The following is a 26,988-nucleotide window of genomic DNA, read 5'->3' as shown; positions in this document are numbered from 1 at the left end:
CGAGGGGGTATTGTAGTTTCGTCTGACAAACAGAAGATGGCGACTTCGCATCGTATCGAGACACAAGGACCATCACGTCCAACAGGTGAGTGAAAGAGTTCTAATATAATTTTTTTAATCTAGGTAATCATTATATTTCACCGTTATTTTTATTTACCCTTCACATGTGTTTATGGTGGTAATAATAACACAGTGCACTGGTTAGCCGAAATCATATATATTTCCAGAACTTAGCCTAAAACGTGCTTGTCTTCAAATACAATACACCTTTGTCGTCTATAACCCATAACATAACTTACAATATGCATTTAAATCACCTATGGTGCGTTCAATTTGTAGAGTGCGCTTTTTTTTGTTTGTTCTATCCCCTGGTCGGGTAAAGTTTTGCCTTTAAAAACGTGTAGTTGCAAAGTGGTTTATTCCAGATGAATGAGTGCTCCTTCTTTGGATGATACCACTATGGGTGTGAAAGGGGAGGGACTTTTCCTAGAGGAGATCAGTCGGTGACACGCGTGTCATTCCTAGTCACCCAGCTACTTCTACGCTGACCAGATGATCGCCTCGCGCACTGCGTTCCACGGAGAAATGGATCTAATATTGTAAGGCTATTGCAAAAAGTCGCTACTGGATATTAACAAGCATAATCAGTTTGATTTGCAGGTAAGTTCACTTGATCTTGTATCAGTGTGTCGGTTGCATACGGTGAGTTACAAATGCGAGTCTTCTAACTCAGGTTTGTGGCTGCTAAATATTCTGGAGGGACCTTCCTAACACTGCTCGTTGGTGAAGTTGTTACATTGTTATGACAAGTGTAAAAGAGCTTCGGTCTGAAGAACCACTGAGTAAAAACGAGGGAAAACAAGAGGTTATTTGAGTAAGACTCCTTTAACATGCTGGCTAACAACCCCATTAAATGACCGGTATATGCAAGAATTAGACCTATATGCTGCACACTCTTCGTTGTAGAGGCAACATGAAGATGATGTGGGAGATTTACAGAAGTATCAATGTTCTGAAACATTGAGAAGGAATGTACTCATTATTAAACCGCATTGGTGTTTTTTAGATTGTATGAGTTTAATGTAAACAATGAGTTTAATGTATGCGTAAATGAGTGAAGCCCCATCCCCGTACAGGATTTGTTCAGATTTATTTTTAATGCTGCTCTTCCAGTATCTTTTTTTTTGTGCGTGCTTGCGTGTGTAGACTACACAAGCTTCCTGTTTTATCTCCTAGACTGTTCTCAAGGTCTTGTTTTCTCCATCTTGCATGGACTAAGGAGCTGCCTCTTCCAGAAATAGAATCACAAGAATAACATCGAGGAAGGTTTTTTTTTTTATCATGGAGCAGGGGCTGTCCATCCAGTGACAGGAGGACGAAAGTATATTTGATGAGATTCAAGAAGTCATGTTTCTGTAGTTCGACCAGTATGAATCGTGGGGGTTGTTTTAGTTTTTTTTATATATATATATTTTTTGTCCAGTTATTAACTCCAAAATGCTGAGTGGACATACTGTTTTCCCTGTTGGATCGTGGTGAAAGATTACCTTATTTTGGTCCTCCCAAAATATTACCAAAATATCACCTCGCCCTTTCAGGGATTACATTTTAGCAAAACTTTGGTCCCAGGTCAGATGCTCTAAACTCTAAGGTACCTTGCCAGCCAAAGTTGTTTGTCTGCGCTACGCCTGATGGTTTGTTTGGTGGGCCACCCAACAAGGATGTTTCAAAGCGCGCATCACTATGGGCTGTGTGACATACACTCTGGATGACACAGCTGTTGGATGTGGTGTCCAGGTCCTGTTGTGTTTTCGTTAGACCCATGTATGTCAATCAGGGCTTACTTGTCCCATTTCTCTAGAGGGACACAACACACTGGTAAGAGAAGGATGGAGAGAGAGGAACAATACGTTTGGGGGGAAGGGAGAAAGGGGGAGAGAGAGAGAGAGTGAGAGAGAGAGAGAGAGAGACTGCAATAATTATGTTCAAAGACTATTAAGTTGTACCACAGTGTTCATTACATAGTAATTACACAGTAAAAATCATGACTTTACTCTTCTGTGAGAAAGCACATTGGCAAACCATTTCCGGGATCTTCAGAGTTTTTCCTCAGCAGTATTTCCTCTAGTGTTCCACCTCCCTGTCCTGTGGGCAGCTTTTGTCCCTGGACGGTTACATTGATCAGAGTGGCTATTGTGGGGACTGTGTGAGACAGTGTTTGTTTAGGGTCAGTGGTCAGTAATGTCGTGGCATCTGCTAAGCTGGACACCCATTCCCAACCCGCAGAGGGGCTGCCTTCAGAGCATTCTGCTTCACATTTAACAACAGAGGCTGGTGCATTTGCGAGCAAACGCATATACACTCAGACAAACACGTAAACACATACACACCCTGTCAAAAACAGAAACATATAAACACATTGACAAACACACGCAAACATACACACACACACACTGACAAACACACACATACTCACACGGACAAACACAGAAACACACACACACACACACACACACACTGACAAACACAAAAACATATGCACACCGACAAACACAGAAACAAACACACAACACACAGTCAAAGAACAAAGAAACTTCTTCTGGGCCAGGCCAGGCTTTTAGAGGGAGCAGCTCTGAATGCATCTATCTGTGTCTGTAATGTGATTCTTCTGTGAGGGTGCCGGGGTCAGAGGTTAGGATTGTGTGTGTGTGTGTATGTGTGCTGGTTAAAATACAGGGGTTAGAGGTGAGAGGCCTGTGGAGAATGGGTTGGTGGGCCAGTCCTGAGAGAATGATCCATAAAAAAGAATAAGTAGATCTTCTCAGGTGGCGCAGCTCAATGGGGCCACAAATTCGTAGCACCGACCTGACCACCACAGTCTACGTTCGGGTCTTGACTGTGCCGCCCACAAGTGGTTAAGAAGCCCATTGGGCGCTAATAGTTAGCTAGCTTCGCCCGGGCAGTGGAGAGGCACCATCAGGTTTCCTGATCTCATGGCGCTCTGGTGATTCCCTTAGGCAACCCCGGTGTAGATGAGCGGGTTTACCCTCACACGCCTTACACTGGAACGTATTGCATCACAATGCCAGACAAGCCGTTTCACGTGTACCAATGAGTTTACCAGTTAAACTAGCCAAGTTCCAAGACTACTCTAGTAATATTATTTCTATGGAACGGCTACTGGCTATCTCCCTGGCCCCTGACCTTTGTCCCTTGACCCCTGAAAGCCTTTTGTGTCCTGTGAGCCTACAGAAAAAGAGAGGAGTTTGTGCGAGTGCCTGCATGTTTACGTGCAAATGCTTGTTTGAGTTGATGTGGGGGTTTACGTGCGTGTTTATATGTGAGTTTGAGTGGGGGGGGTCGGTGCTGTGCGTTGTGTGTAGAAGTGAGTCTGTGTAGAGGGATTTTGTCTGCGTGTGCGCGTGTAGAAGTGAGTTGGTGTGGGGGGATTTTGTTCCACATCAAAGCCCTGCCCAAACATTGTTATCTGGTCTCACCCTTTGACCTCTTGTCATGAGTTGTGTCTTGTGGGAGGTGTGTGTGTGTGTGTGTGTAGATTAGGCCCTGATCAGCCCCTGTTGACGGACAGTGTTTTTGTTAGTTTCCCTGTCCTTCTTTCTCCCACACTGCTGCTCTGCGCTGTCTTACGGGGCGCCTACACACAATACACACACACACAACACACACGGACACACACAACATCCCAGGTCTTAAAGCCTCTTAGGGCTAGTTTGCATTGCTCTATGTTTTCCAAGACATACGGAAGAGAACTTGAGACATCAAATTATTTTGTATCCATCGATACTTGAGACTTCTGAGGCAGTGTGCGCCACATTTCTGATAGATATTCTCTCTCTCTGAATGTTAACAAGCCCTAACTCTCTTATCCAGCTCCCCCTGTGTCTGGGTTTATAGCTGGGTAGTGTGGAAACACACCAGACAGATATATGCTGGACAGAGATCCGTACTGGAGAGAGATCCAATACAGACAGAGATCCATAAGGACAGCGATCCATACTCAACCGACATCCAACACCGACAGAGATCTAAATTGGACAGAGATCCATACTGGAGAGAGATCCATAACAGACAGGGGTTACTGGTCAGATGTTCCAGACTACCTGCTGGCTCAGTCTACTCTTATTTATCTGAAGCATTTATTCATGCCACAAAAAAAACATTCTCAATTCTGAAATGAATTTGTTTTGTGAAATTCTCTATGGGAACCTGGGAACCACTTTTCTAGCATTGTTTTAAAAGGGGGTCTAGAGACCCTGAAATATTAGGTGTGTGTGTGTGTGTTTGTGCTTGTATGACAGAGATATGGGCTCATAAACAAAACAATGGTCAAACTGCTCTAGGAAAAGAAACAAGGGAGAGGGAGGAGATGGCAATAGAGCAGGAGGGGGCTGGGGGGAGAGGGTGAGTGGGGGCAGGAGGGGGCTGGGGGGAGAGGGTGAGTGGGGGCAGGAGGGGGCTGGGGGGAGAGGGGGAGTGGGGGCAGGGGTTAAAGGAACTGGCACCTCCCTGTTAGGGGGAGAGTGGAGCGGGAGTTGGGGGGCTTCTAAAGACCCCAAAGTGTCATCAGTGCAGGACTCCTTTTGTTTTACTCCCTCCCGTTCCTGTCCTGTCTTCCTCTCCATTTAAAATGCCTCCATTATTTTAAAGGTGTGATGATGCCATTCCTGTCCTGTCTTCCTCTCCATTTAAAATGCCTCCATTATTTTAAAGGTGTGATGATGCCATTCCTGTCCTGTCTTCCTCTCCATTTAAAATGCCTCCATTATTTTAAAGGTGTGATGATGTCTTTCCTGGCTGCCTCCTTTGGCTGACACCATCGAATATGTGCTTTCTTAGGGACTAATGTTGATATGGATGTTTAACATACTGTAACACACATTGTGAAGAACGTCAATGCAAGCTGGGCCCTGAAGGATGGACTGGTTTCTGAAGGATAGACTGGACCCTGAAGGATGGACTGGACCCTGAAGGATGGACTGGTTTCTGAAGGATAGACTGGACCCTGAAGAATGGACTGGACCCTGAAGGATGGACTGGACCCTGAAGGAAGGACTGGTTTCTGAAGGATAGACTGGACCCTGAAGGATAGACTGGACCCTGAAGAATGGACTGGACCCTGAAGGATGGACTGGACCCTGAAGGATGGACTGGACCCTGAAGGATAGACTGGACCCTGAAGGATGGACTGGACCCTGAAGGATGGACTGGTTTCTGAAGGATGGACTGGACCCTGAAGGATAGACTGGACCCTGAAGGATGGACTGGTTTCTGAAGGATGGACTGGACCCTGAAGGATAGACTGGACCCTGAGTAATTGCTGTAGGACTGAGACGTAGACCAGTATTAGCCATTAGCACTGGTTGTGTTCATATACCTGGGTCTGCTAAGTATTGTTATGAACATGTTCTTATTTTAAGCAGCGACCTTTATGAGCTGTGTGTGTGTGGGAGGAAAACTGAGTGGTCAGGAGGTTTAGAGGGATCTAATGGGATTGCCATCGTTTTGTGATGAGCTCAATTCTGTCAGAGTGCCTGGCTAGTTCGAGAGAACCACAAATAACAGCGGGTATAAACAACGTTCACGTCTTTACTTTTCATTGTCGTTCTTGTACCTATTTGCTCATTGTAACGACACTGTGAACAGATTCAAGCACTGCAGTGTGAACGTGAGCCTCACTCATGGCTGCTCTGTTTACCCATGTTGCTAAAGCTGAGCTGGGCGGCCAGTGTGCCTGCGTGGGTGTGTGTGGTGGGGGGGGGGGGTGTGTGTGTATGGGGGGGTGGCTCAGTCATGCAACCTGTCTAGGTCAGGGCGATCTGACTCTGTGACTGAGGAGCTGATTGTTTTATGGAGCTGGAGGTATCCTCTGCAAGAGTCTGCTATAACCGCCGTCTGTCTGTCTGCCTGTGTGTCTGTCTGAGTGTCTGTGTCTCTGTCTGTCTGTGTTTGAAGGCCGTGTTTCCAGAAGAAAGTCTTTGAGAACAGGCTAGGTAGCACACACCTGCTGCTCACAACAAGATACAGACTTTCTCCCTTCTCTGTATCTCGTTATTTTACTGGCTGTCTCCCCTTTACTCTTTCCTTCTCTCTCTCTCCCTTCCTGTTTCCTTCTCTGTATTTTTTTATGTAATGGGATTGGTGGGGGAACCTTTGTTTACATAAAATCTATTTTTGGAACAGGAAGTGCAGCTCTGTTTCCACCCCATTTTGAGGGCAATGTACACAGAGCATTTCGTGTCTGGAGAGCTAGGTTTGCTTATTGCAGCTTTTACCAATAGCATCACTATGCTAAGTCTATACTAAAACATACAATGTTTTTAGTCATTTTAGCAGTGGTTCCTAAAACCTTCATGGGGAACCAAAGACATCACACAATTTAGTTGTAGCTCTGAACATGCTTACTTGAATTAAGCAGACAAGGGTTTGATAATTAATACACTGATTCAGTTGTGCTTGTTTTGGGATACATCTTATATATGGAATGGAATTGGGGTTCCCAGGGGAGGTTTGAGAAACACTGATTTAGCAGACACTCTTATCCAGAACGACTCACCGCTCTATGGTTATTTGTATGCCGTACGGCATACAATGGGTCTAGCTAGAGTTTGTGTTTTTGTTCTTGGCAGCCGAGCCTTTTCTCAGAAAGTCATTGTTTTAATCTTACTGAGATTGACTGTCGGGACCCAGGTCTGAGGCCATCGGTACCCCTGTAGGCCCATGCTGGATGCAGACAGAAGCACCGGGGCATCAGTATGGTATCTCCTCATCCAGTAGAGTGAGTTGGGGGCTGCAGACCTTTCCAGTGCCCTGACTAATGAATGCGTATAAACACACCGCACCTTGTTCTTTTCAGTAGTCAGAAAGGAAACACCATAACATCAGTCACTGTAATGATCCTACTCACCAAAACAGATGTTGTGTCCTGGCACTAAACAAATGCTGTTATTCAGTGTTTTTTCATCTGCAAGCACATACTGTGTTTTCCAGAAAAATCTCTGCAGAGGTCTGGTCGCTGGGTCAATCCCTTCAGTACGCCTCCCTCCGCCTCCAGTTCTCCTCCCAATCTCCTCCTGTCCCCCTCCCGTCCTTCCCAAGCTCTGATTCTCTGCTCCAAGGCTGGATCTTCCCTGGGCTGTTTTTACTGCATTCAGATGTGTGTGTGTGTGCGCGTGTGCGTGGGGTGAACTAGGTAACCTCATACGCATGCTCCCGTGTGCAGGTGTGTGATGGGAAACTCGTATGCGGGCCACCTGAGGACCACCCGTTTTGAGGAGGTGCTTCATAACTCCATCGAGGCTTCGCTGCGCTCCAACACAGTGGTTCCACGGCCCGTCTTCTCACAACTCTACCTGGAGGCGGAGCAGCCCGCAACGCACAATGGTTTGTGTCTACATGCGTGCACGTGTGTGTGTGTGTTTGTGTATGAGGATGCATGTGTGCGTGTTTTGTAACAGTGTGTGTTTGCCCGTGTGTGTGTAAGCAGGTCGGGTAGAGAATGAGGATGAAGAGGAAGAGGATGGCTCAGAGTCCAACAGCCCCCCTGCCCCATACCAGACAAAGCCCCCGCCAGAGGGATGCTGCACCACCGACGGTAAACACACACACGTACACACACACACACACACACACAGTTCCCTCACATTAGGAACTCACTCTGTACGGTCTTCTGTCTTTGCCCAATGGGCACAGGAGTTGAAAATACATGGTTTTGGTTGTTTCCATTTTTCTGGGTCAGCGGTCAGAATAACGCTGTCTGTTTGTTCTCTGTCTGTTTGGTCCTGTCTATGTGTTTGTGCCTGTTGTGTGTGTCTGTATCTGTCTGTTTGGTTCTGTCTGTGTGTCTGTGCCTGGTGTGTGTGTGTGTGTGTGTCTGTATCTGTCTGTTTGGTTCTGTCTGTGTGTCTGTGCCTGGTGTGTGTGTGTCTGTATCTGTCTGTTTGGGTCTGTCTGTGCCCGGTGTGTGTGTCTGTATCTGTCTGTTTGGTTCTGTCTGTGCCCGGTGTGTGTGTCTGTATCTGTCTGTTTGGTTCTGTCTGTTTGGTTCTGTCTGTTTGGTTCTGCCTGTACGTCCACCTGTGTCCCTTTAAGGGTTCTGCCAGGCGGGTCGGGATCTGCGTCTGTCCTCCCTGGCATCACAGCCTCTGGACGTTCCCCCAGGGTTCCTCTTGGTAGCGGCCAAGTCCCCGAGCGCACCAGACTGCCTGCTGGTGTGTGCCGTGGACCACAGGTTTTTGCCGGACGAACGGGGACGCAACGCACTGCTTGGTGAGACACACACACACACACACACACTGACTCAAGGCCCTACTATAGCCAACCCCTTCACCGGAGGAAGAGAAGACGAAGAAAGAGAGAGAGAGTAGATCGAGAGATTGATATTGAAGAGATTGAGAGTGAGTGGGTGGGTGGGTGGGAAATGGATGGAAAGAGGGAGAGAGGAGTAGGGAGAGGTAGAGGGAAAGAGATGTAGAGGGTGAGATAGGGGGAGAGGATGGGAGAAAGACAGAGGGGGTTGGAGGGTTATAGAGAACAGGGTCAGGGTACCCTGACAGCAGTCATACACCGTTAGCCTCTCAATCTGGGCTCTGCTACACACACACACACACACACACACACACACACACACTGGGAATATCCTCCCATAGTTCTGCTGACTGGTAACCATGGAGACATATCAATCACACATTTTTATACAAGAGAAATGTGTTACTCCATTTTCGCCTTTAACCACTTGCGCGCGCACACGCACAGAAACCCTCAGACACTGACACGGTTTGTGCTATCCTCAGGGTTCTCGGGGAACTGCATGGGCTGTGGAGAAAAAGGCTTCCGCTACTTCACAGAGTTTTCCAACCACATCAACCTGAAGCTAATCACTCAGCCCAAAAAACAGAAGCACTTAAAGTATCACCTGCACAGAAACAGCGTGGGACAGCTGGTCAGAGGGGCTGCAATCTGCTGGAAGGGCCTCGGTAAGACACACGGAGGGGGGGGGGGGGGGCGGATTTTCCTGTGGGATCTTTTCGTCACAGTGTACAGATGTGTGAGGGGATTCCTTGGGGGGAGGGGTTGGAGTCTGCAAACCGTACTGTCTGTCCAGGTATGGGGCTGAGGCCTGGGGTGAGATGTTAGGAACGGACTGGGGTCAGAGGTTACAGAGGGGTAACAGCCTTTGGCTAAGACATTGTTTGTACTGACATGGCCTGTAGTATTAATGAGAGACAAAGACAGCCATTAAGATACATTTATAGGTGTCATCTACCCTGACTGGAAGAAGTGGGATTGGGATGAGTTCTCAGCTACCCTGAATGGAGTGATGAGAAAGAGGGATTGGGATGAGGTCTCAGCTACCCTGAATGGAGTGATGAGGAAGTGGGATTGGGATGAGGTCTCAGCTACCCTGAATGGAGTGATGAGGAAGTGGGATTGGGATGAGGTCTCAGCTACCCTGAATGGAGTGATGAGGAAGTGGGATTGGGATGAGGTCTCAGCTACCATGAGTGGGGTGATGAGGATGTGGGATTGGGAGTTTTGAGTACTGTGCAGTGTGGTAATAGTTTTAAGTATGTGTGTGTTTGTGTATTTGTGTATGTGGTTATGTGTTACTATATAGATGTGGTTAAACCAGGAATATGTTAATTTATATAATAAAAAAAACGGGAATATGTTATATTATATAATAATAAACCAGGAATATGTAATAACTTTTCAAAATGGCGTATCTGTTGTCTCTTCAGAGATTAGAGGAAGACATACAGTGTCCAATGCCTCAGCTGGTCATGTGACCTCAGACGAACTCCTCCCCAACCCAGCGGTCACGACACATCCTGCACACACACCCAGCAGTTACACAGGTACACATTCACACAAACACACCCTGCACACACACCCAGCAGTTACACAGGTACACATTCACACAAACACACCCTGCACACACACCCAGCAGTTACACAGGTACACATTCACACAAACACACCCTGCACACACACCCAGCAGTTACACAGGTACACATTCACACAAACACACCCTGCACACACACCCAGCAGTTACACAGGTACACATTCACACAAACACACCCTGCACACACACCCAGCAGTTACACAGGTACACACTCACACAAACACAACCTGCACACACACCCAGCAGTTACACAGGTACACACTCACACAAACACAACCTGCACACACACCCAGCAGTTACACAGGTACACACTCACACAAACACACCCTGCACACCAACCCAGCAGTTACACAAGTACACACTCACACAAACACACCCAGCAGTTACACAAGTACACACTCACACAAACACACCCTGCACACAAACCCAGCAGTTACACAAGCACACACTCATACACTCACAAACACACACTGACTTCTCATTATAATCTAACTTTATGCCTGAAGCTAACTTTAACCTTAACATGGTTGTTGTTGATTTTGTCCACTAGCCAGCACACCTGGCCCTCCTCACCTGGTTGACCTCAACCCTCCCCTGACCAACGGGAGCCACGCCCCCCTTTCCCAGAATACTTTGCCCCAGACAGCCGTACTGTCCAATGGATCTGGGCGACCCACAGTCATAGGTAACGTGCCTGCGTGCTTGTGTGTATCTGTCAGCTTGCGAAGGGGCGCAGCGTAGTATCGTAAGGATTACGTGTTGTCGGTCAGGGCTTTAAATGAGTGTCATCACTGTGTCGCTGACCCCATCCTACGAGCTCTCCTGACAGGGAGAGGGAGAGAGTGCTCCTTTGTTCCAGAACTCTAAAGTGCCCAGTTGGAGACGGCTACATTGTGTGTTTGAACCCCCGCGGTTAAAACCCCCTTTTATTCACCAACACTTTGCCACTAAACATCACCCAGACTCCTTTCTCTGCCTCTCCCTCTCTCCGTCCACCGCAGACTGTCACCTGAATAACAAGCCCATTCCCCTCTCTCTCTGTCTGTCCCCTGGTCGTAAAGTCGGAGGATGCTTCCTGTCAGGTTGGGTTTAGATGGGCCACTTTCACACGTGGCCCTTTGGTCTTTGTCTGTGTTGAGGAGAGGGAGGAGAGGGAGACAGCCCAAGTAGAGGGGAAGAGGAAGGAGCTAGTTAATGTATGACAAAGACTGCGCCATCTTTATGACCAATACTGTGCTGGAGTTATAGCCTCGTGCAGTGGCTGGCTGGCTGGGTGACTGCCTGGGTGACTGGCTGTCTGATAAAATATGTATGAATGGATTAATTAGTGAACAAGAAAACAAGTGATACATGAACAGACAGACAGACAGATAATCAGACAGGCCAGCGGACAGACAGATTGACAGACAGGCCAGCAGACAGACATATTGACAAACAGACAGGCCAGCGGACAGACAGACCAGCCAGCGGACAGACAGATTGACAGACAGGCCAGTAGACAGACTGGCCAGCGGACAGACAGGCCAACGGACTGACAGATTGACAAACAGACAGGCCAGCGGACAGACCGATAGACAGACAGGCCAGCAGACAGACAGATAGACAATCAGAAAGGCCAGCGGACAGATAGACAAACAGACAGGCCAGCGGACAAACAGATTGACAGACAGGCCAGCTGACAGACAGATAGACCAACAAAAAGGCCAGCGGACAGACAAATAGACAAGCAGACAGGCCAGTGGACAGACAGACAGATAGACATACAGACAGACAGGCCAGCGGACAGACAGACAGACAGGCCAGCGGACAGACAGATAGACAAACAGATAGGCCAGCGGACAGACAGATTGACAGACAGACAGACAGTAATTGAAGATGCATTCTGCGATTTTTGCCCACTGGTTGTGAAAGTGGCGTCATGTCATCAAAACCACTCGCTTGCAAACTGTTAGCGATTCTACATCCAGACTATGCACATATGGACATCGTGTTCACATCAAGCGCAAAATTGAAGGTTTACATATTCTGTCCTCATCGCAAAAGTCCTGGACAGCATCTTTAACTGTGGGTTACTGGTCCTGTCAGGTACCCTCAACGCTGGACCACCTAAAAAGAGACACAAAGGTTGGTCCCCTGAGTCTACTGCCACGGCTGAGTCTTCAGTAAAGACACCTCCGCCCTCCTCTTCCTCTTCATCACTCACCAATGGGACCAAACCAGGTAGTAGAACACAGTGAATGTGTGTGTGTGTATATGCATGTGTGTGTGTTAATGTGCGTACACCTGCACTTCATATGAACAAAGCTACCTGCGTTAGCACACAACTTTTTCCTTGTGGGTATAATGATTTGCCACTGGATCCATTTCTGCGTTGTTTCATCCAGCTGAAAGTGTGTTTCTGCGCCCACAGTCAGTGCCACCCCAGGGACTGAATCCCAGGGGTCCTCCAACCCCCCCTCTCCCCTCCAGGCGTCCGTCACGGTGCCTGATCAGCTGCTGCACATCTGCGGACTCCGGCCTATTATCTTCAGAGGTCAGACTGTGTGTGTGTGTGTGATGGTTAAACCATTGGGGTGTCAGGACAGAGAAGAGCTTTGACTGGGCTGAGCGGGAGCCGAACAGCCAGGAGAACACAGGGGGCCTGTCTGATATTTCGGGGGTCACAGTAGAGCCCTAGAGGCCCGGCTGATGATTCAATGTCACCAGCAGGTTCTTGCATGCAGCCCTGACCGCTCTTCACGCTCTGTAACAATGCACGGACGTGAAAAGCCGCCTCTCAGCTAGAAACAATAACTTCCTCATTATACGTCTGCCGACCTTGTCCTTATCGTCCAATCATGCAGGTACAACACTGGTTGCTAAGTAACGTCAGATCTGTCTTGACTAAGTCCTTTTATCTGATAGGTTCTGAGGCGGGTAGTTATCGGCCCAGCTGGGATACTGAAGTGTAAATGAAGAAGTGTATTTCAGCCTCTGAACTCAGCCGTGCCCACGCTGTCACCTCTTCACCCCTCCATCTGTCGCTCCACCTCTCCATCACCTCTCCATCTTGGCTCTGTCCACCTGCCTCTTCTCTACCCCTCCACCCCCATCCGTCCATCCCTTGGGGGAATCCATTAGTGCTCTCTCTCTCCTTTTTCCCACCACCCGATCCCGTGCTTCAGCATCTGCTGTGTGTGTCCATTCGCGTGTGTGTGTGCCTGTGTGTGTGTGTGTGTGTGACCCCTTGTGTGTTGTGTGTGTCGTTCCGAAGGTCACGGCTGCCTTCCCCATCTGAGTGGTAACGTGTGCGACGTCCAGGTCAGCTCTCTGCTCCAGAGCTGCTACCAGAACAGCCAGGCCCTGCCACGGGTTTACCAGCACTACGGACCGTCTCCCATCCAGCCGCTGTCTGTGGAGATGCAGATACTACTGACCGTCTACTACCTGGTGCAGCTAGGTGAGAGAGACAGACTGTGTGTGTTCAGGTACACAGACTTAAGCAGTGTGTTTTAGCTCTGAGCGGAAACCGTGACGCTTCTTCCCTCCAGGCCCAGACCAGGTTCCGCTGATCCAGGACCTGGAGCAGATCTTCATGAGGTCCTGGAGAGAGTCCCACCTCAGCGAGATCCGCCAGTACCAGCAGCCCCAGCCGGGCCTCTCCCAGGCTCACTCCGCCCTGCCCGGGCTGCCCCAGTCCCTCACCCCCTCCCAGCTTCCCTGGCTGGCCCAGCTGGCGGCCTCGTCGTGTGGGGAGGGGGTGCTGGTGCTCGGGGAGAAGGCCTCCGTCGCCCTGGGTCTTGTGGATACCTTCACCAGGCTGATGGAGGGACGCCTGGCTCACACCAACTATGTGGTCATCATCTGTACAGTCAACGGACAGGAGACAGAGGCCTGTGTGGTGGTTACAGGTGTGTGTGGTGGTCACAGGTGTGTGTGGTGGTCACAGGTGTGTGTGTGGTGTGTTTGTGTGTGTATATGTGTGTGTTTGTGTATTTGTATATACAGACTGATAACGTGTAGGATACTTCCATACACTTGTGTGCATGTAATAACCGGTGTGTGTGTGTGTGTGTATTGCGTGTGGTGTGTGTGTATTGCGTGTGGTGTGTATGTGTGTATTGTGTGTGGTGTGCGTGTTGGTGTGTGTATTGTGTGTGTGTGTGCTTGTGTGTGTATTGTGTGTGTGTGTATTGTGTATGGGTGTGTATTGTGTGTGGTGTGTGTGTATTTTGTATGTGCGTGTATTGCATGTGTGTATGTGTGTGTATTGTGTGTGTGCGTGTGTGTATTGTGTATGGGTGTGTATTGTGTGTGTGTGTGTGTGTGTATTGTGTATGTGTGTGTATTGTGTGTGTGTATTGTGTGTGTGTATCGTGTGTGTGTGTGTGTGTATTTTGTATGTGCGTGTATTGCATGTGTGTATGTGTGTGTATTGTGTGTGTGCGTGTGTGTATTGTGTATGGGTGTGTATTGTGTGTGGTGTGTGTGTATTTTGTATGTGCGTGTATTGCGTGTGTGTGCGTGTGTGTATTGTGTAGGTAAACACCAGTGTCGTGTCCTGGCGGAGGGGATGGTCAGTCCCAGTGACGGTCTGAGAGAGATCAGTCAACAGCTGTCCACTGGAATGACACAGGAACTCACCTCCTTCTGCACCTCCCTGGGATCTGGTAGGTCTACCACCGTCAGTGCTGTGTGTGTGTGTGTGTGTGTGTGTGTGTGTGGTGTTTCATTTCAAATATTTATAAAAAATATAGATCTTCACATCTAAAAGTGTGTGTGTGTGTGTGTGTGTGTGTGTGTCAGATGGTGATCTAGATGTTTTGCTGGACGGTGTTGCTGTGGAATGCAGTGGCCAGCTGTCCCCCCAGTTCATTAGTCAGGAGGCTACAGGAGAAAGCAGTCCTATAAGCAGACTGACGGATGAAGATACAGACAGACAAGCAGACAGAGCCATAGACAGGCCAACAGACCTGCCAGCAGACAGGTCAACAGACCGACCAGCAGACAGGTCAACAGACAGACCAGCAGACAGGGTAAAAGACCGACCAACCACCAGACCAACAGACAGACCTGCAGACGGACCAGAGACCCCCCAGGACTCCTGCTCAGGTGAGAAAGACACTCTCAGATCATGATTGCTTGTTTGTTATATATGAGCCATTCTCTTGGATTTCTCCATTCATTTATATGTCTGTGTGGTCCTCTTTTGCCTTCTTTGGCCCTTACAAGGAAAATAATGCCAAATGAGTGCATTTGGTCAGTCCTCGCTTCAACAAGAAGCTTTATTTGGCTTTGGGTTAAGTTTAGGGTTATAAGTAGGCTGAGATTTATAGTTGGGGTTAAGTTTAGGCATTAATAGGTTTAAGAGGTAGGTCACGTTAAATTATAAGGGTTAGGTTATTGAGGTTGATGTTGAGGTTAGGGGTTTGTTTTGTTTTGCTAGCTAATTGCCAGGTCCTCACTTTGAGTAAAACCAACGTGTGTGTGTGACCAGAGTACCATGTGGCGTGGCGGGAGGTACGACCCATTCAGTTGGCGGTCGCCAGGAAGCTGCTGTCCCATGTGTGTGCCATCGCTGACTCCAGCACCCAGAACCTGGACCTGGGCTCCTTCGACAGAGTCCACTTCCTCATCTGCGTCCCTCCATGTGAGGTCTCATTCCAACAGACCGTCCTTCACCTCTGGAACTCAGGTGACCGTTACTCCTCCTCCTTTTCTTCCACCCCCTCTTTCTCCTCTTCGTCGTCTTGCTCTGCCCCGTTTATATTTACAGGCCCAAATGTGTGAAAATCTTCTCCAGCAGGTGGCGTTTTTCTACAAAAATATACAGGTTCCATTTTACGGGTTTGTGGACAGTGATCTCTGGTGTGGGTAGATATTACCGTCTCACCATTAGATTCCCTGTCTGTTTCTCCATGTCGTCAATAGTTACAGCAGCCTCATTTCATTGGGGGGCCTTGACGTCTGACTTCCTGGATGTTGTAACCGGTGATTAACGTGGCTCCGTCCCAGTTCCCAGGCTGTCTTCAGCTCCTCCACCTGATATCTGTGTTGTGTTCTCGGCTGCGGTCACAATAGCTCTCTGCTGGTGTGTTTAATCCTTCCTGTGTGTGTGTGTGTTGTAGGTGTCCTTCAGCAGCTGGGTTTGGATCAAGAGTGTCTGTCCCAGAAAGAGGCTGAGCGCTACGTAGTCAAGATGGACCGGGAGGCCAGGGCGCGCATTGATGACCTCATACAAGAAGCGCACCGTAACGTCAACACACTGTACATCCTGGTCCATGACCATGCACACTGGGACATTAAGAGGTGTGTGTGTGTGTGTGTGTGTGTGGTGCGAGAAGGTGCGTCTTGGCTGTTCCTGTGTGTCTAACGTGACCATAACAGGTGTCTCTCCCCGTGGCCCAGTGGACCTTACGGGGCCAGTGATGGGGACTCTGAGGGCGGGTTAGTGGACAGCCTGCTCAACTGCCCTCAGATCAGGGATGCCACCAACATCCTGACTCTCCACGTCACCTCGTTCCCCTTCACGCTGCAGACTCAAGACACACGCATCAGCCCTTACAACGAGATACACTGGCCGTCTGCCTTCAACCATGTAAGACACACACAGTCCTTACAACGAGATACACCGGCCGTCTGCCTACAACCATGTAAGACACACACAGTCCTTACAACGAGATACACTGGCCGTCTGCCTTCAACCATGTAAGACACACACAGCCTTTAGAACGAGATACACCGGCCGTCTGCCTACAACCATGTAAGACACACACAGTCCTTACAACGAGATACACTGGCCGTCTGCCTTCAACCATGTAAGACACACACAGACCTTACAACGAGATACACTGGCCGTCTGCCTACAACCATGTAAGACACACACAGTCCTTACAACGAGATACACTGGCCGTCTGCCTACAACCATGTAAGACACACACAGTCCTTACAACGAGATACACCGGCCATCTGCCTTCAACCATGTAAGACACACACAGCCCTTAAAACGAGATACACGGCCCATCTGCCTTCAACAATATAAGACACCCAGACACACACAGACACACATACCTCTTCCTCATTCTGTGTGTGTGTGTGTGTGTGCATATAGGACGTAGATCTGTACCATGAGAAGACGCTGTATTTTGGTGTGTCGGAGCTTCTGGACTCAACCCATTCAGGCAGTGGCCTTCCTCTCCTCCGCTACGACAGCTCCTTTGAAAACATGGCCTCTGCTCTGGAGGACAGGTAAAACACGCACTCACACACACTCTCACACACTCTCACACACTCCCATACAGTCACACACTAAATGCCCGATCCACCATCCCAGGTTCCCCAAGCTGCACAGTGTCGTGATCCGGACCCAGGTTCTAGTCCAGCACTACTGCGTGGCCCTGATGGCCATCTCAGGTCAGCCCCGCTCAGGGGGGCGGAGCCTACACAAACACACCTCCGTGGAGACGCTGGAGATTGTTCAGAGCCTGCTCAGCCCCGCCCAGAGATGCCCCGCCCACCACGGTCACATGGTGCTGCTACGGATCCCCTCGTTGGCCCTGGCGGGGTGGGCCCACCAGCGGCTGACGAGGGTCCGGCAGAGACTGGGCCTGGGGGAGCGCTTTGAGGTCATCCTGGGAAACCCCGGCCAAGCCCTCAGCATAGGGCAGAGCTTCACTGAGCACATCAAGGTGGGACATAAACATCTCAAAGAAGTAATGCCGCTTTAGGATCATAATGACCCGCACTGACCCCCACTGACCCGCACTGACCCATGCTGCCCCCGCTAACCCAGCTTCTGTTTGTTACTCCACATGACGTTTGCCTATTGTGTGTGGTTGTTGTTGTGTCCAGGCGTGGCTGAAGATCCATGAGTCGGACTGGGCTCCCCGAACCTACCTGGAGCTGGAGGCCCTCCCCTGTATCCTCATCTTGTCTGGGGCGGACCCCCTTGGACAATCCCTACCCAGGTACCTACAGATACGCACCTACACACACCTACACACACCTACATAAACCTACACACACCTACATACACCATCACACATCTACATACACCTACACAAATGAATGCACTGACTATACTTTGCTCTGGATAGTAGTGTCTGGTAAATTACTAAAATGTAAATGAAATAAATGATTTCCATTAAATGTGTTTATTCCAACCAGATCTCTGAAGTACTGTGACCTGCGTGTCGTAAGCTCGTATCTGCAACGCACAGCTTTAGAGCAGGAACTGGGATTGGCTGCCTATCTAATGAGGGTGGAGACCCAGGGGTCACAAGCCCACAGCCACGCCCCCGGACCGGGCAGCGACCTATCAGAGAGCGACCGGGACAAACTCAGCAGCACAGACAACGAGGAGGATGAAGGGAGTGAGAACAGTGAGAGATGGAGTGAAACACTAGAACTACTGTAACTAAATCTCAGCAGGAGCAATTAAGGGAACAGTTTGCTCTAAAAGCGTCTCCTAATGACACATTGTAATGAATTAGTGAACTAAGCAGCTAATTTAACAGTTTTGAACTATAACAGTATGTCTGTGGTCTTCTCTAATTCTCTCCCACACTGTTCCTCAGCCCCAAAGCCCCCCCTACCCGAGAGCAGCGCTGTGGACCCCCTCCATCCTGGCTCCGCCCCCTCAGACCCCCAGCACCCCGTCTCCCCTAACACCCAGTGCCAGCCCTCCAAGCCCACCTCGTCAGGCTCCTCCTCCCCCCTGCCTCCCTTCCCTCGTCCGAGCTGCTCCTGGGCACGGGGGGTGAATCGACCCCCCTCCGTGCTGCTGCCCCGCGGCCTTTATGACATCATAACAACATGCGACGGGAGTGGTCTGCCTCGCTGCACCTCCTTCCTCCCGCACCTGTCGGTGGCCTGGGCCAGCTCCTTCAGGTAGGAACACACACACACACACACATACATTCATATATACACATACGTTCATGTACACACATGCGTTCATATACACACACATTCGTTCATAGACACACACACACACCTGTTAGGGTTGTGGTCCAGCTCAGTCGGTGTGTTCCTGCGTGTCTCTAACGGGTTCCTCCTCTGCGTCAGGCCCATGCTGAGTAAGATGATGACGTGCACAGAGCAGTCTCTGTACTACCGCCAGTGGACCGTCCCACAGCCGCACCACATGGACAGCAACAACCGCCCCGCGGAGGGACGCACGGACAACTTCCACCCCCGCAGGCTGCTGCTCAGTGGACCTCCGCAGGTACACGCACGCACTGAGGCGCACGCACGCACGCACACGCACACACTGTGACTGTTGTTATCTGGTCAGGTGGGGAAAACTGGGGCGTACCTGCAGTTTCTGGGCATCCTGTCACGTATGCTGATCAGGCTGATGGAGGTGGACATCTATGACGAGGAGGACATCCACTACAGTGAGTTTCCCCCGGCAACCCTTGTCCGTGACCCGTGTAGCCCCCCCCCCCCCCCCCCCCCCCCCCTCTGACAACCCATGGGTGTTGGCACATGCATATGTACCCCGTTGTGGCCTATTTCTAAGTCTGTATACAGTGTGTACGTGATGCGTTGTCCATGAATTACAGTCCACTATCCAGCTTCCAGGCCAACTGACACCGTTTCATGAACGCGTGCGTGCGTACTGTGTTGTACAGGTGGTCAGCTGGGGTCTGTCCAGTACCACTCGGCCTGTGCCTCCTGGCCGACCGTAGACACCCTGAGGTCCATGCCATTCGACTACACCGTCCACGACGCTGAATACGAAGACATCAGCTCCGTCTACTGTCCTGACCACTGTCCCGTCGCTGCAGGTAGGACATCTACCGGGTCGTCTCGCCAAGGACCGCAGCGTTGTCATGGTCATTATGGTCATTATTACTGGATTACCTCAGGAGTAGTGAGGCGTCGAAGCAGACTGCAGAGTGGTTATGGGCCTGTAGCTAAAAAGGTTGACTAACGCCCTGACGCCCCCCCCCCCAGGAAACCCCAGACGCCAGGAGGACGTTTACCTGCGGAGACGAACCGCCAGGATCAAACTGTCCAAATATGCAGCCTACAACACCTACCATCACTGTGAGCTGTGTCATCAGTACATGGGCTTCAACCCCACATACCAGGTTAGCAGGAAACACTTCTAACACAATATAACACACACACACATCTAACACAGTATAACACACACACATCTAACACAGTATAACACACACACACATCTAACACAGTATAACACACACACACATCTAACACAGTATAACAAACACACACTTCTAACACAGTATAACACACACACACACACACACATCTAACACAGTATAACACACACACATCTAACACAGTATAACACACACACACATAACACACACACACACACACCTAACACAGTATAACACACACACATTTAACACAAGATGACACACACATCTAACACAATATAACACACACACACATCTAACACAGTATAACACCCACACATCTAACACAGTATAACACACACACACATCTAACACAGTATAACACACACACACACACATCTAACACAGTATAACAAACACACACTTCTAACACAGTATAACACACACACACACACATCTAACACAGTATAACACACACACATCTAACACAGTATAACACACACACACATAACACACACACACACACCTAACACAGTATAACACACACACATTTAACACAAGATGACACACACATCTAACACAGTATAACACCCACACACAGCTAACACAATATAACACAGACACATAACATGATATAACACACATCATAGGTGGTCCAAGGAAGGAAAAGCAGTGAACCAGCGACAGGGTCATGGGCGGCCAAGGCTCACTGATGCACTCATTGATGCACGGATGCATGTGCGTCGCTTACCTGGAGAACACATGGCACCAGGATGCACTATGGGAAGAAGGCAAGCTGGCGCAGGCAGTGTGATGCTTTGGGCAATGCTCTGCTGGGAAACCTTGGGTCCTGCCATTCATGTGGATGTTACTTTGACACGTACCACATACCTAAGCATTGTTGCAAACCATGTGCACCCTTTCATGGCAACGGTATTCCCTGATGGCATTGGCCACTTTCAGCAGGATAATGCGCCCTGCCACAAAGCAAAAATGGTTCAGGAATGGTTTGAGGAACACAACAACAGCAAGTTCAACGTGTTGTTGAACTTGCCCAGATCTCAATCCAATCGAGCATCTGTGGGATGTGCTGGACAAACAAGTCCGATCCTTGGAGGCCCGACCTCGCAACTCACAGGACTTAAAGGATCTGCTGCTAAAATCCTGGTGCCAGATACCACAGCACACCTTCAGAGGTCTAGTGGAGTCCATGCCTCGATGGGTCTGGGTTCTGTACTTGTAGATGTATAATAGTGTATTCTGTACTTGTAGATATATTATAATGCATTCTATACCCATAGATGTATAATAATGTATTATATTCCTGGAGATGTATAATAATGTATTATATACCTGTAGATGTATAACAATGTATTATATCCCTGTAGATGTTTAATAATATAGTATATACCTGTAGATGTATAGTAATGTATTCTGTAGATGTTTAATAATGTATTATATACCTGTAGATGTTTAATAATGTATTATATACCTGTAGATGTTTAATAATGTATTCTAGACCTGTAGCTGTTTAATAATGTATTATATACCTGTAGATTATCAATAATGCATTCTATACCTGTAGATGTATAATAATGTATTATATACCTGCAGATGTATGAGTCAGCGTTACATTCATTCAGCTTCTCCCATCTGTCACTGGGGGAGGAAATCCAGCTCTACTTCATCATCCCCAAGTCCAAACAACATCACTTTAGTTTCAGCCAAACAGGAGGCCAGCTGGAGAGCTTGAGACTGCCCCTCATTTCCGATTGGGTAATCCAACTAACCATTCGGCCCTTAACACTAACCATAATATCTAAGTTTACACCCATTCACTTTCCCTTCATGGGTGTGAAAGAAATGGAGTGTGCTAAGAAATATTGTGCTAACAGCTAAAACAAGTTATTGACTTTATATCTGCTAGGAGGAGTGAACAAGTACACAAGGAGAAGGATAGAAAATGTGTCCTCTGTCACACAACGTCTCTTAGTCAACTCAAAATGTGCTGCCTGATTTAACCCTAAGGGATCAACTAATATTATTTTTCCAGATTATGCCAACCTCTTTTCTTTCTGTCTGTCTATATTCTTCAATCTTCCTTTATGTGTACAATCAGCGTAGATAGATAGAGGAGGCATGATATGACCACGCCTTTGCAGAAGCCACTCTAACATGTCTTTTTGACCCCCTTCAGAACCCAGATTGCATCAAGAGTCCGATCTTCACACTGACCACCGGTCGCCATGAACACGGCCTGTTTAACCTGTTCCACGCCATGGACGGGGCAAACCACCTCCACATCCTGGTCATCAAGGAGTATGAGATGGCCGTTTATAAGAAGTACTGGCCCAACCACATCATGCTGGTGCTGCCTACGATTTTCAATGGAGCTGGCATCGGTATGCTGACCACCTCCACTTCCCCATTCGTATTTCATCACTCAACCCTCCTTGAACTTATTCATCCTTCCATAGCTCTCAACCCTCCTCTGACTCAATTATCCATCCAGACATCTCAACCCTCCTTAAACTCCTTCATTCATCCAGATGTCTCAACACTCCTCTAACTCATTCATCCATCCAGACATCTCAACCCTCTTTAAACTCCTTCATTCATCCAGATGTCTCAACACTCCTCTAACTCATTCATCCACCCAGACATCTCAACGCTCCTTAAACTGATTTCTCAATCACTTTATCTTTTCATCTGACACTCAGTCTCACACCATCATGTGGTAAAACACAACAAACCCATGAACAGCATCGGTCTAGAACATTCAGACAAGAAGAGCGTCTCCCTGTTTCTGACCTTTGACCTATCCCGCAGGGGCTGCCCACTTCCTTATCAAGGAGCTGTCCTATCAGAATCTGGGGCTGGAGCGAAGCCGCAGGGTGGAGGCAGGGGGGTCGGCGGCTGATGTCTGGCCCTTTATTATCCTCTCTGATGACTCCTGTGTCATGTGGAACACTGTGGACCTCAACTCACTCAGGTACACACTCTCTCACGCACACACTAACTCGCACATGCATGAGCGCTATTCTAAGCTACGCAAAGGTCAGCATAATCATCCCCTCCCTCCCCCTCTCTCTCTCCTTCCTCCCTCTCTCACCCTCTCTCGCTGTCCGCTCTCGTCTCCAGTGCTTCGGGGCCTGTGGAAAGGAACGTGTCTCTGAAGCAGGTGTTGCAGCATATGGAGGCATGTCCTGACCTCACACATTACAGCCTCTGTGGCATCAAGAAGTGGAGCAGTCGTCCTCCAGGTCAGGGGTCAGGTGGAGAAGCCCTTCACAGGGAGCCTTTCTCCAGAGGACACCTCCATGACTTCCTGCTTCTCAACGTGGACCTGACGAGGGATGTTCAGTACAACCAGAACAGGTTAGGCTGGAGGATACTGTAAAATGCACTGGAATGCGATGAAGTCAAACAGGAATGGAACCGGAGTGGCTAAGAACAGACACTTGACTTTGTTGACCCATCAGCCCTCCCTCTCTTTTCATATTCCTCTCCTCTGTCTTGAATGAATTGGCAGGTTTACATGTGACGATGTGGACTTCACCCTGCGCGCTCACAGTGCAGGCCTTCTCATCTGTCGCTTCAACAACTTCAGTGTGATGAAGAAACAGATCGCTATAGGTGGATACCGCACCTTCATCATCAAGACCAAGGTGCAGTCTTACACAAACAGTATCTACATCATCTTCATCGTCATATAACACTCGTAACAGTCATTTTAGGACTGTTTTCATGTTTCTTGTAAACATGTTAGGACTATTTTCATGTTTCTGGTAAACATGTTTGGACAGTTGTAATGTTTCTGGTAAACACGTTAGGACCATTGTAATGTTTCTGGTAAACACGTTAGGACCATTGTAATGTTTCTGGTAAACACGTTAGGACCATTGTAATGTTTCTGGTAAACACGTTAGGACCATTGTAATGTTTCTGGTAAACACGTTAGGACCATTATAATGTTTCTGGTAAACACGTTAGGACCATTGTAATGTTTCAGGTAAACACGTTAGGACCATTGTAATGCTAATGTAATATCCATGTTTGGACCATTTTCATGTTTTGTAACCTTCGTGCTAACGGCGTTGTCATGTCTGTGTTGTTGCAGATGACTGATGTCCCCACCTCCGTCCAGCCGACTCAGTATGTCTGTGCCCCTGATAGCAAGCATCCGTTCCTGGCCACGCCCGCTCAGCTACTGCTGGAGAAATACCTGCAACACACCAGCCAGCGTCTGTTCCCCCTCAGCGTTCACAACTACACACAGCCCTTACTGTCTGTAGACTGTTACCTCAACCTGGGGCCTGAGGTACACACACACAAACTCACACACACCCCATACCGTCTGTAGACTGTTACCTCAACCTGGGGCCTGAGTTACACACACACAAACTCACACACACCCCATACTGTCTGTAGACTGTTACCTAAACCTGGGGCCTGAGTTACACACACACAAACTCACACACACCCCATACTGTCTGTAGACTGTTACCTCAATCTGGGGCCTGAGGTACACACACACAAACTCACACACACCCCATACTGTCTGTAGACTGTTACCTCAACCTGGGGTCTGAGGTACACACACACAAACTCACACACACACCCCATACTGTCTGTAGACTGTTACCTCAACCTGGGGCCTGAGGTACACACACACAAACTCACACACACCCCATACTGTCTGTAGACTGTTAACTCAACCTGGGGCCTGAGGCACACACACAAACTCACACACACCCCATACTGTCTGTAGACTGTTACCTCAACCTGGGGCCTGAGGTACACACACACAAACCCACACACCCCGTATTGTCTAGGTAGACTGTTACCTCAAACTCTGTTTCACATCCGTCACTGATCATCCCTTCCTGCCTTCAGGTGACAGTGTGTTTCGTGAGCTCCAGACCTCAGTCCATCAACATCAGTACTACAGGACTGCTCTTCAGTGGCCTGCTCCTCTGCTTCTGTGATGCCTTCATCACACCAGGATTCCTCAAGAAGTTTCAATTCCTCAAAGGTACGCACACACACACACACACACACACTGAGATGTCATCAGACACACACACATACAGACGGACAAAGAGAGAGATGCACGCACACACACACACACACTGAGATTTCATCAGACACACAGAAAGACAGACAGACGGACAGGGAGAGAGGAACTGTCGTCAGTTCCTCTACACAGACACAGAAAGACAGACACAGATTGAGATGCACATACACACACTGAGATGTCATCAGACAGACAGACATACAGAAGGACAAAGAGAGAGATGGACACACACACACGGACACGTCATCAGTTCCTCAGCAGTCCCCTGTCTTTCCTGTCCAGGTTCTACCCTGTGTGTGATCTCCGCTGACCGCAGCTCCCTGAGACAGACCGTAGTGAGACTGGAGCTCGAGGACGAGTGGAGATTCCGCCTGAGTGATGAGTTCCAAACCGCCAACGCTAAAGAGGACTGTCCCCTCTTCTTTCTCACAGGGAAACACATATGAACCCCCCCGACACACCCACATTCCAGCCCGCGTCCCCTACCTTGAAGCCCGCTGTAAGGTTCGGTGAAGTCACCAAATTGCCCATGTAGCTGCTAGCGAATTATACTCTGAGTCTGGGACTGGAGCCGCTCGGTTTACTGTAGTATTAATGTGTTTTTACTGTAGTGTTACTATGATATTACTGTCTTATTACTGTAGTGTCACTGTAGTATTACTGTGTTATTACTGTTTGGTTATTTTTAAAGTTACAGTAGTGTTACAGTACCATTTCTATAGTATTACAGTTTAATTACTATTGTATTACGGTTGTAAGTCTGTAGAATCACTAAAGTATAACTGTGGCATTACTGTAGTATTTTGAGAAATGACTCTAGTATGTACTACAATACCAGTCAGCCCCCCAACCACTTTGTTTTCATATGTTAAAAGCAATGCAGTACATCCTGCCAACATTTACATAGCTGTTTATGTCATTTGTATTGAGGTATGTTTCATTCTGGCCAGAACATTTCTACAACAATGTTTCTCAGACATTTGTTTATGTCTGTGTCATTTCAAAAGTACTTATGTATGTAAAACATGACGTTTTCTTTACTGCTTTTACAAAAATATTATTTCTGAGTTGTGTCGTTTAAACACTTATTTTGGGGTTTTGTGGCGTTGCGTATCAGCACTCCATGTTTGTAGACTCCTGCTGGTCACAGTGTTGAGAAGCTTGAATCCAAGGTGTCCTGTTCTATTGACCCGATGTGCTCTGTACTGTATGTCCAGTTTCACAGTGTATAAATGTATATATTCTGAAAACGGTCTCACTCTCTTTTCTCAGTATATTCTGGTGTTGTGCCTCCCTCCAGGTTTGTGCACCTTCAGAATGAAGGTCGTGGAGAGCCACTGGGAGTGAAGGCCTCAAATTACCACCCAGCTCCGAAATAGTCAGCGAATCACAAGCTTCTGTCTTAACCGGAATTAGTTTGTGCATGGCTGGAAACAAAATGCCACAGACCCTCTTTGCTCTCCAGGCACAAGAGCCCTCGAACTCAACTCTGGACATCAAAACCAGATTGTTGCATTTTTCCCATTGCAACCCTGTAATTAGAGACTTATTTAGACCTGAAACACCAGGTAGGTGCAATTAATGATGAGATAAAACCGAAAACCAGCAGGCTCCAGTAGGGTAAGAGTTCTGTCTGTTTCAAGAAGGATAAAAAATATATATTTTGGCCAACAGAGGGCAGCACACGACATCCGACAGCCTAGTGGTCATTAGGGAGACACAGTGCGGTAATGGCCGAGGACGCAGAGTAAGACAGGGTGGACAGGGGCTCCAAGAGAGAAGAAAGGGCAAATGCAATGGCCAGTGTACCCTGGGGTGGAGGAAGAGCTTGTTGAGCTGATCTGATCCTCTTGCAGTCCTTGGCGTTGGGGATAGATCAGCAGGAGGGCTGGGGGGGTG

The 26,988-nt window shown here is 48.5% G+C and overlaps 1 protein-coding gene across 3 annotated transcripts; it reads left to right on the top strand.

Moving 5' to 3' along the window:
* Positions 1–26,306, top strand: greb1 (growth regulating estrogen receptor binding 1). 3 transcript variants are annotated; one of them, XM_029125352.2, is made up of 33 exons: positions 1–85; positions 7,241–7,401; positions 7,505–7,612; positions 8,110–8,286; positions 8,811–8,993; positions 9,759–9,875; positions 10,472–10,606; positions 12,007–12,141; positions 12,332–12,454; positions 13,175–13,360; positions 13,452–13,811; positions 14,442–14,570; positions 14,707–15,012; positions 15,398–15,595; positions 16,029–16,209; positions 16,309–16,498; positions 17,012–17,148; positions 17,234–17,588; positions 17,752–17,867; positions 18,067–18,281; positions 18,477–18,789; positions 18,967–19,126; positions 19,196–19,298; positions 19,536–19,691; positions 19,861–19,997; positions 21,627–21,788; positions 22,210–22,414; positions 22,842–23,004; positions 23,154–23,390; positions 23,545–23,680; positions 24,133–24,333; positions 24,909–25,047; positions 25,372–26,306. In XM_029125352.2, the coding sequence occupies exons 2-33, from the start codon at positions 7,248–7,250 to the stop codon at positions 25,533–25,535; spliced, it is 5,781 nt and encodes a 1,926-aa protein (XP_028981185.2). In that variant the 5' UTR covers positions 1–85; positions 7,241–7,247; the 3' UTR covers positions 25,536–26,306. The 3 variants fall into 3 exon arrangements, with proteins under 3 accessions (XP_028981185.2, XP_028981184.2, XP_034153100.1); XM_029125351.2 differs by lacking the exon at positions 1–85 and adding an exon at positions 514–660; XM_034297209.1 differs by lacking the exons at positions 1–85; positions 7,241–7,401; positions 7,505–7,612; ... (4 more) ...; positions 12,007–12,141; positions 12,332–12,454 and adding an exon at positions 12,689–12,764.
* The last annotated feature ends 682 nt before the right edge of the window (positions 26,307–26,988 follow it).

This window comes from Esox lucius, chromosome 15 (assembly GCF_011004845.1).
Source record: "Esox lucius isolate fEsoLuc1 chromosome 15, fEsoLuc1.pri, whole genome shotgun sequence".
NCBI classification, from domain to species: domain Eukaryota; kingdom Metazoa; phylum Chordata; class Actinopteri; order Esociformes; family Esocidae; genus Esox; species Esox lucius.
The sequence above is the reverse complement of the archived record's forward strand: the minus strand, read 5'-3'. Positions and strand labels throughout refer to the sequence as shown.